Source organism: Aquarana catesbeiana, linkage group LG02, assembly GCF_042186555.1.
Source record: "Aquarana catesbeiana isolate 2022-GZ linkage group LG02, ASM4218655v1, whole genome shotgun sequence".
In the NCBI taxonomy this organism is placed as follows: Eukaryota; Metazoa; Chordata; class Amphibia; order Anura; family Ranidae; genus Aquarana; species Aquarana catesbeiana.
In genome coordinates, this window is record NC_133325.1 from 623,610,687 (window position 1) to 623,629,760 (window position 19,074).

General features: G+C 43.0%; 1 protein-coding gene across 1 annotated transcript in view; it reads left to right on the top strand.

Moving 5' to 3' along the window:
- PRKX (protein kinase cAMP-dependent X-linked catalytic subunit) overlaps positions 1–19,074 on the top strand; it is a 230,558-nt gene that overhangs the window by 168,781 nt on the left and 42,703 nt on the right. The window contains exon 3 of the mRNA XM_073616384.1: positions 6,812–7,075. Coding sequence (XP_073472485.1) covers positions 6,812–7,075 — 264 coding nt within the window. The remainder of the gene's footprint in view (positions 1–6,811; positions 7,076–19,074) is intronic.

The following is a 19,074-nucleotide window of genomic DNA, read 5'->3' on the forward strand; positions in this document are numbered from 1 at the left end:
ATATCTCCTTGTGTAGCAATAAATCAGATAACTTGTTAGGAATCTATAATAAAAGTCGTTTTTGCTGCATAGAGTGGCATTAGACCGTGCTTTATACAGTCTAGTATCCGCTGCAGGATATTTTCTATTATACAGATGGCACATTATTTTATCCTCATCAAATTCCAGAGCAGCATGCATCACAATAGCACGTTGTTATGCAACATGTCACCAAGCTTTTGGGCAGTGGCACAAGTGTCATAAATTTGACCTTTTGTGTTGCCAGAGGCAGTGGATACATCCAGGCTTACAGGACAAGATGATTAATCCTGTAGATTACTGGATACTGAGTAATAAAGGCGTGCACAGCACATTTTCATGCCTGTTACCGGACACTGAAAAAATTATTTTGAATCCAGAACATTGCATCTTGGGATAAAAAAAAACATAATTTTACAAATATAGAACAGTGAATATATTTCTGGTACTGGCTGGTGTTGATTTTAGTAGATGTCCCTTAAAAGTTCCATAAAGAATCATAACCCTATTACATGTAGTAAATGTGTTTTCTTTATCATCTATTGAGGGACAGAGGAATGAAATAGAGTAATTCTTGGACATGTGCTTTATACTGTCACCTTCAGGAGGTTGGGACGCTGGCAAGTAGCTTGCTCTTAGGAGCTTGAATGATTTTTTTCATCAGCTCTTCTGTGGAAAACTCTAATTGTATTTTTTACTGGGATTTTTCTCCTCAACTAGGATATTTGTTCTACCATGCATATTTTTTCTCTTTTTCAACTTCGATTAAGACTTTAAATACGCTGCTAGGCTATTCACAGCAACTATTCTGATCAGCGACCCACCGGTCTGAAGATTGCAGAGCTAGCCTGGAATGTGACCTTCGGGCACTGGGGTTTGCAGTGTCATCCAGGCCTTAGTGTAATGTGTTAGCCACAGAATGCTCTCCAGGTCCAGAGTCTCTGAAGATTTACTCTGTGAGTAAGCCCATGAATGGGACGAAGATAGCCTGGAATGTGACCCTCTGGCACTGGGCTCTGCATTGGGTCACTTTGCAGGCCTATGTGTACAGTGTCAGCCTCAGAGTGCTTTACAGCTTCAGTGCCTAGGTAAAGTCTCTGGTGTAACCCCGTCTCTGATGACTCCCTGTGCGAGTAAAATTCTGGTAGTGGTGAAGATAACTTGATATGTCACCTTTCAACATTGCACTCTACATTGTGGCACTTTCCAGCCCCTTCCTCCTTTGGACCGTCTACTTGTACTACTATACAGTTTGATGGCTTCTCTACCTTTAGGAATTTCACTGTTTGACATTAGGACTTCCTATTTAGGTCTCGGGTCTTACTTAGAACAACTCCCCGTCCTCCGTAGGCATTAATCCTAATTTATGAAACCATGTCACAATGCATAATTTTCTTTAAAAGGTACCCCTGAGGCATAGTTCTTCAGCTGTGATGACCACTTAGAAACATCTAAATTCGTCTTGCATGGCAGTTATGTCTGTCGATATGCTTATAGCACTTTGGCTTCATGCTTGGGATGTAGGAGATACATTGTCAAAAAGCCTTATTCATGTCCTCATTTGAGGGAAATCAACTGTTTGGTCACTTATTGAGACAGCCATAAATCGTCTGTTTGAAGGTATACCCCCATTTTTACCAGTGGGTTTGTTCTATTTTATTACTTGGGCATTTTTTATCCATCAGTTTGGATGCTCTGGCTTCAATCTTTAGCTACTATTCTCATTCAGTATGTTTATTGAAATTTTCAATTCAAATAGACAAAATAACAATATAAGTAGTACCCCCTCCTACAGGCCAACATAGCCTGTCGGGAGAGACTTACAATAGATGCTTAAAATACAGCTGTGAGTAAATGTCCATCCATAAGGCAGGAATTATACATGAACCATCAGCATATCGAATTGAGTTAACTTTCAGTGTTTTTGGTAAATTAATGGAATGAGGGCAGTTAGGTGAAGCAGCAACAATGACCTAGGCCCAGGCGGCCCCAGAGAGCTCATACAGGACATCCCAAAGGGATCACGCTGTGGCCTATACAGCCCCCCCCGTAGGCTGACCAAGAACCCCGAACCCTCCGCCCTCTCCCCCCCTGCCTATTTTTGCTGAGAAGGCTCATGTTATGCATTCCTGTGGCACTAAATCGAAATTATTGCTGATGTTGAATGGAGATTCACATCCAGGAAAAATATCCTGCTGTATTCACTAATTCAAGACTATGAACTTGAAAAGTAACCTAACTGTGCCATTCGGTATTACACCTGAAGGGGCAATATGGAACAGGAAGGAGAAATAAGAAAGAGGGGAAGAAAGAGTATCGATAGAGCATCGATGGAGGGAAAGAGAGAGGAAGAACAAGGCATCCAGTAGAGTCTGCTTAGAGGGTTTTATGACCCAGGTAAATGGGGACTTTAATATATGACGCTCAGGGCTCCCAAATTGCTTCAAACTTAAATACCCTGTCTAAAATTTTCACTGCATTTTGTTCTTGGGTCATGATCCAAGAGATCTTGCGTTTTTGTTTTCAGCATCGATACCCTGGGCTTCTTCCAGGCCCCTGCCAAAGTAATTTTAGCCCCCAAAAGCATAAAAAATATCAGGTTTTTGGACATGTTTAGGAGTTTTGTCTATTCTGTGGTTAAAAAGCACGATTTTGGGGTCCTGGGGAATTGCCATACCAGTGACTTTCCTCACTAAATGGAAGAATTTGATATGGTGTACATAGTACCCACCTGATTACAATCCCTGAAACACAAGGGAGAAGCGTCTGGATAAATTTAACCCCTTCATCGGCCGCTAGCTGGGTTATAAGCGCCCCACTAGCAGCCGAACAGCGCCACTAAAATGACCGTAAAGTGCCGCTAAAACTAGCAGCGTTTTACTGTCAACGCCTTCCTGCTCCAGTGTGCAAGCAGCCTTAAGTAATAAGTGATAAAGAAAATTTCTTACATTTAAACTTGTATTAAACAAAACAAACCTTCAATCAGTTGTATGTATAATTTAGAAAAAAAAAAAAAATCTTAAATATTAAATACACAAAAACAGGTAATCAAAACTTTTGGACAAAAAAAAATGGGCTAACTTACTGTTTTAGTTTTTTTTTTTTTTTAATTCATTAGTGTATTTTTTCCAAAAAAATTGCGTTTGAAAGACCGCTGCGCAAATGCCGTATGACATAAAATATTGCAACAACCGCTATTTTATTCCCTAGGGTCTCTGCTAAAAAAAAAATATATATAATGTTTGGGGGTTCTAATGCCGCGTACACAGGACCGGTCTTTCCATCAGAATAAACTTTTAAGGACTTTCCGACGGAGTTCCGCTGAAACTGTCTTGCCTACACACGATCACACCAAAGTCCGACCGTCTAGAACGCGGTGACGTACAACACGTACGACGGGACTAGAAAAGAAGTTCAATAGCGAGTAGCCAATAATCGTAGCTGTCTGGTACTTGCTTCAGAGCATGCGTCGTTTTTGGTCCGTCGGAACAGCATACAGACGAATGGTTTTCCGGATAGGAACTGATTCCGTTGGAAAGATTTAAAACACGTTCTATTTCTAGGTCCGTCAGAATTTTCGAAAAAAAAGTCCGATGAGGCCCACACACGATTGGAATGTGCGATGAAACAATTCTGTTTGCGGCATTAGTGATTTTCTAGCAGAAAATACAGGATCTTTACTTGTAAGCAATAAGTGTCAGAAAAGTTTTAGTCTTTAAATGGTTAAAATGAGAACTCCTACACAGGAATTCAGTTCATTGATGAGTATAAACATTGTATCTCTTTGCTTCTTTTCTCAGACTTGGCAGGCTGCCCAGATAGGAGAGACAAGTTGCTCCATGGGAAGACTTCAGGCAACTTGCATTGACTTCTATTACAGAAGTCTTTTTCAAGTCGCTCTGAAGTTTTAAATGGGCCTTTTTTATCAGCACAATCGGCTGATGCCAATTAATTAAAAAATGCCAAATATCGTCCGATATATCGGTCAACCTCTAGATATAGTACTATCTAGTGAGTATCTTAACATTTGCTTCAATTAGACCAGTATTTAAAATACTGTTCATATGAGCTTTGAAAAGAGAGAAACCATTTTCCTGAATCCAGTTGGAGTTTCAGTTCAGACTCCCAAGCTTGAGCATGGAGCAAGAGGCGTATATAATCAAAAGTAAAAATAGGGAAGGAAAATACTGTGCTAAACCCAAAATAAAACAAATGTGTATAACAGAAGCGGCCAACACTCAAACAAACAGTCCAAAAGTCCAAAATAATGTGCAAAAATAATGTGTGGCGCTAAATATTGTGACCTAGCAAAAGAGCCGTCTATACATGTAATAGTGTGAATATCAGAAATGGAACTTATACCAAGGTTATTGGTGCTCATGAAATTATACAAGTAAAAACAATAAATATACAGTAATGAGATCAAATAAATCAAAGTGTACTGAGTGCAACACAATGGAGTATTAGATCACAGTCCAAAGGAGACAAGTCCAGGTGGAGAGAGGTGTTAATCCCCCATTCTCTAATGGGCTGGGGTGTGTAATCCCGGTAAACCAGATGATATGCCTATGGATACTTGTACGATACCACATAAAAGAGGTGTGGACCCAAATACCATATGGCAGTGAGTCAAACAGGCTCAAAAATCCTCCATTCTAGGAGATGTCACACTGAATGCGATGAAGGATATATGACTCCAAGTCGTGTAAACAACAGGCGATGGACGCCCCGTGGCCAGATGGGTCCAGGACAATCCAGGCAGTAGAGGTGAATGAGTGATCAGCACAACCCAAAAATAGAAGAAAAAATGGAAGAGGGCTCCATATGTTGCAGGTCAACCAAGGGTGGTTTATTCAAATGTAAAAAATCTTACAATGCTATGCAAGATACAAAATATAAAAGTGATCACAAAAATCGATAAAAAAAAAGTATAAAAGCAATGTGGGAGACATAGAAATGCAGGCTGACGCTTTTCGACAACAAAAGGTGTTCAACTGGGGCATCATGATAAGTACCTCACCTCTTTTATGTGGAATCGTACAAGTATCCATAGGCTTATCATCTGGTTTACTGGGATTACACACCCCAGCCCATTAGAGAATGGGGGATTAACACCTCTCTCCACCTCTCATGGACTTGTCTCCTTTGGACTGTGATCTAACACTCCATTGTGTTGTACTCAGTACACTTTGATCTATTTGATCTCATTACTGTATATGTATTGTTTTCACTTGTATAATTTCATGAGCACCAATAACCTTGGTCTTCGTTCCATTTCTGATATTCACACTATTACATGTATAGATGGCTCTTTCACTAGGTCACAATATTTAGCGCCACACATTATTTTTGTTTATAATAATCAAAATCCCACCTCTCTGATCCATGAGGTTGGAGCACAATTGTTCGTAGGCCGTAGGTTTTGGGGGGTTAGGTTTGTCTGTCCATAAGGTGTGTAGAAAATGCTTAATCTGGGAGAATTTAAACTTCTCAATGTTTGGCATCTCCAGTTTGTTGAAGCAGTAACCCAGTGTGAGTGGGCATGATGAGGTGAAGAAGTGACCTATTCTAAATAATCCCTTGTTTAACCACCACTTAAAGGCTAGAATATTCATCCCTGGCTTAAAGTTCTGGTTGTGAAAAAAGATGGGCGAGGGGGTTTTATGGTAGAGACTAGGGTGACCTGCTTGTGGAGTACATCGCAAAGTGACAAGAAGTGTGAAAGAGTAGGCGCTAAGATGGTAGGTCTCTGTTTTGGAGGGCACCACTGGACTGTTTTACTCTACGGAAATTATTTGTGCAATAGAGTATTTGCACTCCAAAGAAATTGTTTACAGAGACTTGAAGCCTGAAAATATATTGCTTGACCGAGAAGGTCACATCAAGCGAACAGATTTTGGATTTGCAAAGAAGCTTTCAGACAGGTATCCTGCACTCACAAAATTGTTTTATGGTGTCAGAAGAAAGAAGTTATGTTAGGTTGTTGGGAGGGATCAGAGGAAGGTTGAATGAGGGACCTCCAGTGATGGTAAAGCATGGGTAGGCACAGAAAAAGGTAAGGGTAGAGAGGGGGGGGTTTATGGGAGAAGGAAGAAGCCTTTACACCCGTAGTGTATGCCTATAGACTCTTAAACATGGGCTTGGTAATGTTCCCCATGTGGCCTTTCAGTTGCAGTTGGCTGGGTATTCTACCGGGTGTAGGTTGGCCTATGTCATTCAGCACATTGAGAGAGAGGGTTGGTTAACCAGGCTAGGGAGGTGGATGCATTTTTTTTATGATATGCAACAGTGTTTGTAAAGGTATCATTTGGTCCAAGTTTGGAGAAAACAGGCCATGCTGTCCTGGCTAATGGGATTTAGTTCTTCCATAGTGAAGATTGAGTTTATGTGGGAAAGCCAGTTTTTTAAATGCTTAGGGGATATTACTCTTTCTACTGTCGTCAAACTAGGCATTGGCTGCATTTATCAAGTGGAAACATTTGTATTGCTTTGTAGACATGGTAGTGTGGTGTAGTAGAAATGGCGAAGGTTAAAAATGCAGGGTGTCATCAGTGATGTGACTTCAGTCCAAATTGGTTGAATCTCCAGGGTCCAAAGCCTTTTTATTTTTCAGTGAAGCTGCCCATTTCATTTGAACAAAATTAAGGTAGAAGGGGGTCAAGGCCTGCCCGAAAATTCCTTAATTTTGGAAAATAGAAAGAGAATTGTACATTTCAAGTAGAATGTTTTCCTTTTATGTAGTAATGTTTGCTAAACCTTATGACTTCTAATAGTGTAATTTCTGTTCCTCCAGGTTTTGGACGTCACACGATGATCGGTTCTTATATATGCTAATGGAGTACGTACCAGGAGGAGAACTTTTTAGCTACTTGCGTAATATGGGACGTTTTAACAACAGCACTGGACTGTTTTACTCTACGGAAATTATTTGTGCAATAGAGTATTTGCACTCCAAAGAAATTGTTTACAGAGACTTGAAGCCTGAAAATATATTGCTTGACCGAGAAGGTCACATCAAGCTAACAGATTTTGGATTTGCAAAGAAGCTTTCAGACAGGTATCCTGCACTCACTAAAATTGTTTTATTCATTGCCCTGCCAGTTTCCGCCTTAGTGATCATTTTCTTCTTTGTTTGAGTGTCAAGTTCCTTAAAACTGAAGTTTAGGCATGGCTTTTTTGCATAGTGACATTGGTCCAGCTTGGATCAATGTCTGTATGCATATGCCATTCCTTGCTGATCCCTGTGAAAGCTGGAAATCAGGTCCCATGCGGAGTGGCAGCCCTGTTGCTTGCTAGTACCAGACAAGACTTCGAATTTTCTTAGTGAATACCAAACATTCTTTCATTGATTGCGATTGAGAGGTGGGGAGGTGAAATCACGATGTTCAAGTGGTTGAATTAGAGAACACTTTGCATTCATTGAGAAAATGCAGTGTTTTTCTAAGTTACACCTGTGCAAAGTAAGGCTGCTTTCACACTGAATCGCTTTACAGGCGCTATAGCACTAAAAATAGCGCCTGCATAGCTCCTGTAAAGAGCCTCTCCTCTCACTCCAGTGTGAAAGCCCGAGTGCTTTCACACAGGAGCGGTGCACTGGCAGGATACTAAAAAAAGTCCAGCAAGCTGCATCTTTGCAGCGCTGTAGGAGCGGTGCATACACGGGCAATTTTAACCCTTTTTCGGCCTCTAGCGGGGGTTAAAAGCACCCCGCTAGCGGACAAAAACCTCACCAAATGACGGTAAAGTGCCGCTAAAAATAGTGGCGCTTTACTGCCGACGCCCCAGTGTGAAAGTAGCTTAAATGACCACCTGTGTTAACTAAGCAGTAGGGCAGCTGCTTGGCACTTGACCAGGAAGCTGTGGCGATCACTGTAGTAGCAGTGCCTACTACAGGGATTTCCAGCTTCCACAGGGATCTTCCAGGCATAGCACGTGCATATTTATGTTGGTCCAAGCTGGACTAATTGCCTATACAAAAAAGCCTATCTAAACTACAGCTTTAAAATACACTCCCACCTGCTATCTTCATCTCCCTTTTTCCTGCAAATTTTGTGGTGACCTTGCTGGCCAATTGGAACAATAGCAAAAACAGAAATATGTTAGCATTAATCCCCCTTTCCCAGGAGCACACAGCATGTAGTGTTAGTTGCTTAAGTCTGACCTTACACAGATTTTTCTTAACACCCTTTCAACAACATTGGACCAGTCACCAAGCCCCAGCGCTGTCACATGAAAGGAAGGGGATTGGTTCATATGCTCATCCATACCTGTAGTATGGAATAACGTGTATTTTTTTCTCTCCTGGTGACTAAAAACCCAGTCGCTATGTGTGTGTAGTAACCTCTATTAGCTGATCTCATACTCTTTTGGATCCGATTGGCATGGGAAGACATCAGTCTGTCTATTCAAATATAACATCCAGAGGACATTCTACTTTGTGGTCATATGTAGTTCTTTTTATTTTGGTACAAGCTGAAAGGTAATCTTGTCTTCAAGGAAAGGTTATTAAACACAAATATTGAATGTGTGATAGTGATGGAGTGAGACCACTTATGAAACCACTTGTGAGACCACTTGTGACCGCTGGCACTCACCCTCTGCTATTCTTGAACCGCTGATGTGATTGGATCACCAAAAAGCTCTTTGTAGGATATGGTCCTTTTCACTTGTTTTGGTAAAACAGAAAAGTGCATGTGCACACAGCAGGACGTCTACTCTTGCATTTGCTTTAACCATTTAAATGTTGGGTAAGGGATTCTCCATCTGTGTTAGACTCAGCTCAGGGCTCAGTTCTTTAACAGCCATCTTCCCTTCTCCTTAGGACATTGGAGAACAGTGCTGTGATTAAACTCCATTTTATTGTGGGCCTTATACGCATTATGGTTGTACCTGTAAGGCTAGATGTCCATAGCAACACCCCCCCCATCAGACATCAAGGGCACTCCCACCATCACAAGTCGAGTCTCTTATATCACAGTGCACCCCCTTACCTTGTGCTGCTGCTGGAAAGTGTAGGGTCTGGAGGAGGACCAGAGGAGGGTTGGAGTCAGCTGCCTGAGTCTGCTGCTGAATTCTGAGACCAGGGAGGGGGTGCTGTGGCTGACCAGAGAGGCTCTGGATCTGTAGGAGTTCTGTTCTCTTCTCTGCTGCCAACCGCTGAAACAAGGTGGGGGTGAAGTCGAGAGAGGTGCCGCAGCTGCAGGAAAGGTGCGAGGGCCACATGAAATGGCTTGGCGGGCAACGTGTTTGACACTTGTGCTTTAGTATGTTAGATTTTCCATCATGCAAATCATCAGCGTTGAAAAACTTGCACCAAAGCATATGATCTGGTTATCATTGCCTCTCACCCAGTGATCTGATCATTAAAGCCAAATTCTGGACAAACAGCTAAATTCACAGATTAAATAAATGTATGTAAATTATGTTTGCTGCTGAGATATTTGTAATTCTGTCAAGTCAGTCTTGTGATCCAGGGACCTAGGACAGACAGCAGAGCTATCGCTACATTAGTCCAACATGCTGTTTGGATGTGGCAGCACATTGATAATGTTATCCACCTTCTCTCTTCTGTAAGCTTGTTCAGAAAGGAAAACTGACAGCATTGTGCAAAGTAATTGAGCCCTGAATAAGCGTACAATATTGCCCCTTTTTCTCCCAGTGCCTCAAGGTATCAGAAGATGTCCATATCTCAACAACTTCAGGTACTGATAATAGTAATATGTGAGATATATATTTTTTGTTTTTTCTTTCTTAACAATTACATAGCTAGATAAAATAGTTTTAATGTCTGAAGTTTAGCTTTAGAGGGTTAGTTTACCTTTACCAAAATACTGTGCAGCTCTGACTAGGGTTGAATAATGCCTTTGCTATAGGTAATTTACATAGCTCATAAAGCCTGACTGGAATACTCCTTAAATGTTGTTAGGACATTGCTAAGTGAGACCTAATCATTACTGCTCACCTCCACCATCACAGACGTGAGCCTGCTGATGCTGAGCTCAGAGTTACTGCATCAGGAAAGTGAAAGAGCATGTGAAAGGGTTTGAATCAGAGAAAAGGCTCACTTTTGTGATGGAGGATGTGAGAAGTAATGACTAGGCCTCACTTAGCAATGTCCTAGCAACATTCTGGTAGTATTCCAGTCAGGCTTCAGGAGATATGTAAATGGCCTACACCTATAGTAAGGGCATTAGTCAACTTTAGTCGGAGCTTCAGAGCTTGTTTTTTTATATCTCCAAACACCCCTTACCTGCATTGACAGTTGTTTGTAAAGATGAACTAACCTTTTAAACTGGGCAGCTGAAAATGGATTTGACACTTCAATTCTAATGACATATATGCATTGTTGGAATACAAGCCCAGCCCTGATTAGCTCTGGTGTCATGGAGGGTGGATAATATAACTGCCTGGCCACACAACATTGTGTTGGTCTGCCAGTTGACCACTCAGGCCCGAGTACTGTCACAAGTGGAAATTCAAAGTCTTCCCCATACCAGAAAACCATGCTCCATTTGAGCAATGGAGTTACTGCTCTGACTGAGGAGGGGGAGAAGACGTTTGTATGGATGAGTAGACCTTGCTGAGGGAAGGGTTTGCTTTCAGGGTGCGTTGTCACTTTTTGCTGAATGGGCAACACGACAGTGCCTCTTTAAGGCCCCTTTCACACTGGGGCGGTGGGGGCGTCGGCGGTAAAACAGCGCTATTTTTAGCGCTGTTTTACCGTTGTTTTTGCGGCTGTATTCGGCCGCTAGCGGTGCGGTTTTAACCCCCGCTGGCGGCCGAAAAAGGGTTAAACCCGCTCGCACAGCACGGCTATAGCCGCGGTATTACCGCGGTATAGCCGCGCTGTCCCATTGATTTCAATGGGCAGGAGCGGTTTAGGAGCGGTGAACACACCGCTCCTTCACCGCTCCAAAGATGCGGCTCGCAGGACTTTTTTTACCGTCGTGCCAGCGCACCGGTTCAGTGTGAAAGCCCTCGGGCTTTCACACGGAACAAACAGCGGAGGCTGTTTAGGGGCGGTTTGCAGGCGGTATTTTTAGCGCAATAACGCCTGCAAACCGCCCCAGTGTGAAAGGGGCCTAAGGCTGCATTCACACTTCAGCATTTTGAATCGCAGGCAGATTTGCAGCGGTTCTGCTGGGTTTTTAAAGCACCGATGTGTGAATGACAAATTACCGGAGTCTCACATTTGAGATGCCATTCATTTGAATGACACCTAAAATCGCAGTGCGGGTCTGCCGCAATTGTCGCGCGATAAATCGCAGCAATCCTTACAGCGGGAAGCATGTCGCCCAAAAGCTCCCAAACTTTTTTTGGGCGACATGGTTCCCATGATGTGGGTTGCCGCGATTGCAGAGTGATTTATTGCACGACAATCGCAGTAGACCCGCACCACGATTTTAGGCGTCATTCAAATGCAAGTCCTGTGATTTGTCATTCACACATTGGCGCTTTCAAATCTTGCGCAGAATCGCGCCAAATCTGCCCTCGCTTCAAAGCGCTGAAGTGTGTATGTCAGTGTACTGTACACACAACATTCTGGTATATTCTTTGTTCCTAACCCTCACAGCACATTCCTTTTATTCCTTGGCCATGTCATTTAATGTTTTACACTTTGCTGGTGTGAAAAGAACTTGTGCCTCCAACAAACCAGTTACTATGACAGTGTTAGATTTTACCGCTTTGTTATGTGTGTGTTTCTTTTTCTTTTTTTTTTTTTTTTGGCCAGATGCTTTACATCCGTTTTATTTATAGATCTGTCAGCTTCCTGAAAGAACAGATTATTAGATGTTGCCTAGTAAAGTGGCGATTAGATGATAGAAAGTTCATTTTAGGTTTCACAGAACGCTGAAGAACTTACTGTACTTTTCTGAACACATACTGTAAATTTCTATCTCATTATTGTCTTTTCTGCTTCACCATTGCTTGATGATAGAAAAATTAGAATTAATATGACATAAATTGTAAGAACGAATTAATACATTTTTTTTCTGACAAAATTACATTTTTCGCTAATGGGCTAAATGTTTTGGATGACGTTTCATTTATTTTCAAAATGCAATTTAGTAAACGGAAGCTCTTCTTTTTTTATTATTTTTTATTTTTCTTATTTTTTGTTTTACTCGTAAAGATTTTTTGACTGCTGGCTGCTCCAGCCTGATAACCCTTTATTATTTTTCAAGTTAAAAGCACGTATCATAGCTGTTACAAACAAGCTTATTGTGGAAATAATAGAAAATAAGGCCTTGAACAAAAAAAAAAAAAAAGAAAACATTGCTTGTATACCTTTTAGTTATGCTGCGAATGTAGCTTATATAAACAAGTTTGTTTTGAAAATTATGGATAATTAGAGCATGACCAAAAGCTAGATAACATTGCTTATGTAACCCTCCACCTAGTCGTGGAATCTGTGATTGAGTCCTGTATTTGACACTTAATGCATTCTATTTGAAATATCCTTTTGTTGGCAGCTAGAGAATAAATATTTCAAGGTCCAGCCTAGACCAAATTTTGATTATAGACTAATGCCAAGGGTTTCTAATACCTATCAGGAACTATAGTAGCATGATTTGGTCTGCAACTCCAGCCACTACCTCCCCCGAAAGTCTCACCCTTTCTGCTGCATGCACACATTTATCATTCTTTGTGTTGCATTCTCCTTGATAATGATTGATATTATTAAATTCCACATGGTAAGGGAGACCCATCAAGAGTAAAAAAGACCTAGGAACCCTTCAACTTTTTCTCGGAGCTGAATTATCAGTTTTTGGGAAGCTGACCCTTTAAAACTGCCGGTGCTGGAGCATACAGTATCTCACAAAAGTGAGTACATCCCTCAAATTTTTGTAAATATTTTAATATATCTTTTCATGTGACAACACTGAAGAAAAGACACTTTGCTAAAATGTAAAGTAGTGAGTGTACAGCTTGTATAACAGTGTAAATTTGCTGTCCCCTCAAAATAACTCAACACATAGCCATTTAATGTCTAGACCGCTGGCAACAAAAGTGAGTACACCCCTAAGTGAAAATGTCCAAATTGGGCCCAAAGTTTCAATATTTTGTGTGACCACCACTATTTTCCAGCACCGCCTTAACCCTCTTGGGCATGGAGTTCACCAGAGCTTCACAGGTTGCCACTGGAGTCCTCTTCCACGCCTCCATGATGACATCACGGAGCTGATGGATGTTAGAGACCTTGCACTCCTCCACCTTTCACTTGAGGATGCCCCACAGCTGCTCAATAGGGTTTAGGTCTGGAGTAATGCTTGGCCAGGCCATCACCTTTACCCTCAGCTTCTTTAGCAAGGCAGTGGTCTTCGTGGAGGTGTGTTTGGGGTCGTTATGTTGGAATACTGCCCTGCGGCCCAGTCTCCGAAGGGAGGGGGATCATGCTCTGCTTCAATATGTTACAGTACATATTGGCATTCATGGTTCCCTCAATGAACTGTAACTCCCCAATGCCGGCAGCACTCATGCAGCCCCAGACCATGACACTCCCACCACCGTGCTTGACTATAGGCAAGGCACACTTGTCTTTGTACTCCTTTATCTGGTTGCCGCCACACATGCTTGACACCATCTGAACCAAATAAGTTTATCTTGGTCTCATCAGACCACGGGACATGGTTCCAGTAATCCATGTCCTTAGTCTGCTTGTCTTCAGCAAACTGTTTGCAGGCTTTCTTGTGCATCATCTTTAGAAGAGGCTTCCTTCTGGGATGACAGCCATGCAGACCAAATTGATGCAGTGTGCAGCGTATGGTCTGAGCACTGACAGGCTAACTCCCCAACCCCTTCAACCTCTTCAGCAATGCTGGCAGCACTCATACGTCTATTTATTTCTATTCCTTTGGTTGACCATGGCGAGGCCTGTTCTGAGTGGAACCTGTCCTGTAGAATCGTTGTATGGTCTTGGCCACTGTGCTGCAGCTCAGTTTCAGGGTCTTGGCAATCTTCTTATAGCCTAGGCCATCTTTATGTAGAGCAACAATTCTTTTTTTTCCAGATCCTCAGAGTTCTTTGCCATGAGGTGCCATGTGAAACTTCCAGTGACCAGTATGAGAGAGGAAGAGCGATAACACCAAATTTAACACACCTGCCCCCATTCACACCTTAGACCTTGTAACACTAATGAGTCACATGACACTGGGGAGGTAAAATGGCTAATTGGGCCCAATTTGGACATTTTCACTTAGGGGTCTACTCACTTTTGTTGCCAGCGGTTTAGACATTAATGGCTGTGTATTGAGTTATTATGAGGGGACAGCAAATTTACACTGTTATACAAGCTGTAGACTTACTACTTTACATTGTAGCAAAGTGTCTTTTCTTCAGTGTTGTCACATGAAAAGATATAATAAAATATTTACAAAAATGTGAGGAGTATACTCACTTTTATGAGATACTGTATCGCCATAATTTTTTATGAGAGATGAATGTCTGCCCGGCAGCGTACCTGTCTCCAAGGGCGCAAATTAAAACAGTAATTTCATCTTTCAGCATACAGACCCTTTTCTCTCAAATCCATCCCTTGGTGATTACCATTAAGAAGTCAGACCTAGTTCACCAAAACTATTTGTTTTTGTCGTACCTTCATGTGATGTGATCTGGCTTGGCGTAAAATGTTTTTAGGTAACAATACTGAAATACAATCACTTTGTGGAGGCTACAGGTTTCTGTGCAAGTCTTCCAATCTTAGTTTGTGTTTCTGTAGATCACCATGATTTCTAGGCCCGGGTTGTACACAGGGTCTACCCATGTTCGTATTTCTACAAATTTTTGTGCCCTGCTATTCAAATGCCAGAGTCTGTATGACCATCTGCTCTTCTTCCATTTGACAGTTGAGTGATGGTTCATGGCTTGCGCTTGACCTGTGCAGAAGGTGTACAATTGTTAGATCCACTCCTATTGCCACATTCGTAAATAATCATTGAAAATAGAAGAAAAAAAAAGACCCAAAGGCCTGACTTTAGAGGCGAATTGGACTACATGGGTTGAATAAAATTCAAATTTTATTTATAAACACAAAAAAACTAACAGCACATAAAAAACATGCTATTAAAAACATGTATACACATATATACAAAATATGGCAAACGAAGGGCCTGATATTCCAAATAAATTATAAAATATCAAGTGCGTCAGCCCCTGTGCAACAACGCATTTTGCTGATCCGCTTTTTCAGGACACACGAGAGGGGGGAAATGGAAGAAAAACCCGGCCTCACTGTACAGATTGAGAGATACATAAGCATGATTTATATTTAATTTCATGTGTTGTATCTTACAAAAATATATAAATGTATGTATGCTGTCACTATTGGTTCATTGTGTATGATATATTCACCTTTAATAAAAAAAATGTAAAAATATTTAATAATATTTTGTGGATACTGTTTGGTTCCTCCTTATACTCCGGTGCCCGCCCAGGGAGACTCTAATGCATGCACATTCTGACCCAGAAAAGGTGAATATATCATACACAATGAACCATTGGTGAGCGCATACATTTATATATTTTTGAAAGATGCAACACATGAAATGAAATATGATTCATGCTTATGTATCCCTCCATCTGTACAGTAGGGCCGTTTTTTCTTCTTCCATTACCCCCCCCCGTGTCCTGAAGGAGTGGATCAGCAAAACTTATTGATGCACAGGGGCTCGCTCACTTGTTTTCACTTTGTTGGCCATATTTTGTATATATATAAGAGTTATCATGGGAAAAAGGTGTCTCCACGGAAGCTTTATCACCAATCTTTGTTTCTGCAACAACCCCAAATTTTCAAAATCCAATTGTCATAGGGACAGAAAGTTAAGTGAAATCTTCTGATCAGGGGCACAGATAGCAAAACAAACATTACAGAGGTGTTAACCCTTCCCTATGCTATCCAAAAAACGTAAAAATTATTTTTTTGGCACGAGTTGCACTTAAAAAATGTGCCTGTTCCGACTTACAAACAAATTCAACTTAAGAACAAACCTACAGACCCTATCTTGTTTGTAACCCAGGGACTGCCTGTAGGCACCTTTCACACATTGGAGTCGTTTGTACTGTAAGTCGGATGTTTGTAACTGCCTGTATACATTTTTATAATGGCAAGTTTTTTACGTGCTGTCTTTTATTTTTTTGTGTTTTATAAATACAATTTTAATTTGATTCATGTAGTCCAACTTGCCTCGTCATGGTTATGCAGTAATATTTCTCTGTCAGCTTACCTTCTCCTCATGTGTTCAGACTAAGAGGCCAGCCACTCACACCTGGCTGGTTTTATAACCTCTCCTCTAAGCATGGCCTCATCCCAGGCCCTATCAGGGAACCCTATATTAGCCTGTGCACTGCAAGCCAGCAGTGCTGATCAACAATTGTGTGTTAGCTTTCTTGTGTACTGTGTTTCCTACGTCTGATTCCAGTTACTGACTTTGGCCTGTTCTCGACTGTCCTTGTCTGCTTGTGGCCCCGACCTTGGCTTATTCCCTTACTATCCCTATCCTCCTGTTGCCTACTGTGGGTGTGAGCTGGAGGACCCTGGGGGTCGTGACCTGGAGCCAGTTGCAGCATAGTCCATCCTCACCACTAGAGGCTCTGGTAAACACCTGCTGGCTCTTAGACTCCACGCCCCAGGGAATCTTACGCTCTAATCCCGGTGGGATCCGTGTTGGTGTTCCAGCAGCCCTGCCTTCCTTACCACTCTGACTCCCATCCGCAGCAGTCAGCCGTAGGGTCCACTACCTTGTGGTGCACTCCTGATCCCAACGGTGTGCATCTGTCACCTAGCCTCAAGGTGACCTGACAGTTTGATCAGCCATGGACCCGGCTGATGTGCCGCTACCCGCAGATGATCCGTTGCAGGGCTTAGTTTGCAGACTTGAGACCCAGGAATTGCATCAGACTCAGGTGATGCGATTCCTTCAGGATTTGGCATCCCATTTTGAACAGGTTCAGGCCTCATTAGGACCCCGGGTTCAACAACCTCAAGCGCTATCTGCTGCTGCACCTATCACACCAGTCGCAGCCACACATTCATTACAACTGCCAGCTTCCCGTTTCTCTGGGGACTCCAAGGCTTACAGGGGGGTTCCTTAGCCAGTGCACAATTCATTTTGAACTCCAACCCCAAAACTTCCTGTCCGATTGGGCAAAAGTAGCCTATATTATATCCCTCCTGTCCGGCGAGGCGCTGGCTTGGGCTGCCCCTCTGTGGGAACTGAATGATCCAGTTTTTTTCTAGCCTGTCTGATTTCTTGAAACTTTTTTGGAATATCTTCGAGGAACCGGGTCGTGTCTCCTCAGCGGCTAGCGCTCTCCGTCAAGAGTCCGCTTCTGTGGGACAGTATGCTCTTCATTTCCGTATCCTCACAGCTGAATTGAGCTGGAATAATGAGGCCCTAGTTGCAACCTTTTTACATGGCCTCTCTGATAGAGTGAAGGATGAATTAGCAGGAAGATCCCTTCTTGCTGATCTGGATGGTGGCATCACTTTGTGTAACCAGATCGATATTCGCTTTCAGGAGAGGGCCCTGGAAAAAAGACGCCAGCACTCCCCGTTCCTTAGGCAGCCTGAGCTCCCAGTCCCTTCTCTTCAATCCCAGGAGCACCCCCTGCCCGCTGAGGAAACTATGCAGCTGGGCTGGACCAAGTTGTCTCCTGAAGAACGCGCTAGGCGCAGAACTCTGGGCCTATGCCTCTATTGTGGGGCCAAAGGTCATTTTCGTGACACTTGTTCTCTTCGTCCGGAAAAACGATCGGGGCTAATACATCTGGAAGGTGGAGTATTAGACCCTGAAATATCACCTTCACCTTCTTTTCTTCTTTCTGTGTTCCTTCATGTCGGTGCTTCCTCTCGTTCGGTCTCGGCACATCTGGATTCCGGAGCCGCTAGCAATTTCATGGATTGGGAAACTGCTTCTTCCATGAGACTTACCCTTTTGCCCCTTTCAACGCCATTGGTGGTCATGGCAATTGATGGCACTGTTCTCCCAGGGGGTCCTATCCGCTTCCAGACCCTCCCTGTTAAGATGTCGGTAGGGACACTCCACCAGGAGTGGATATCCTTCCTTGTCTTACCTAAGGCTTCATCTCCTATCATATTAGGTCTTCCTTGGTTACGGTTCCATTCTCCACACATTGACTGGACTGCTGGACGGATCCTGGCTTGGGGTTCCTCCTGTTCCTCTTCCTGCCTACTCAAGGTTACCCCAAAAGAGAAACTTAGTGTTGCCACCATCCCAGTATCTTCTGCTCTTCCCACTGCATATAGTGATTTCTGGAATGTCTCCTGCAATAGTCGGGCTGAGGCACTCTCTGGGTCATGTGGCACTCTGGATGAGGAGCCCACCTGTGAACTTGAGACGATCATTCACTCCAGTTTGCATGGTCATTTACCTTTGCCTGTTCCTGGACCCCCTTGGACGCACACCCAGGCTGACTTGTCCACCAGTTCCACAGTCGCTGCACCCCGTGATGCGATTCTGGTGGTCGCTGCACCTGGCAATGCTGTTCAGTCGGCCTCTGCACCAGTTCAGCCTATGCCCAGTGAAGCTATCCAGCTTGACTTCTGTGACACATCACTTTCTAACCAACCTGGTCTCAGGGATCCACTGACTTCTGCCCAGTCTGATGATCCAGTGCTGGATGTCCAGCTCATCTTTAGTGAGCTGGATGTCCAGCTCATCTAGGGGGGGACCCTGCTCAGACTCCTGATGGTCTTCTTAAGAAGCCTTTAGCCCTCAATAAGTCCTCTCGTCCTCTCCCTACCTCAGTTTCGGCCTCGGATAATCTTAAGTACGAGGTTAGTCAAGTTCTGGATTCCCGGCGCCGTAGAGGCATTCTTCAGTACCTTGTACATTGGGAAGGGTTTGGTCCTGAGGAGAGGTCTTGGATCACTGCATCTGAGATCTTTGCGCCTCGTCTGTTGAGGAGGTTTCATCTGGAGTTTCCCTTTAAGTTAGGGCCCAGGCGGGGGGAGGGGGAGGCCTCATAAGGGGGGGGGTACTGTCATGGTTATGCAGTAATCTTTCTCTGTCAGCTTGCCTTCTCCTCATGTGTTCA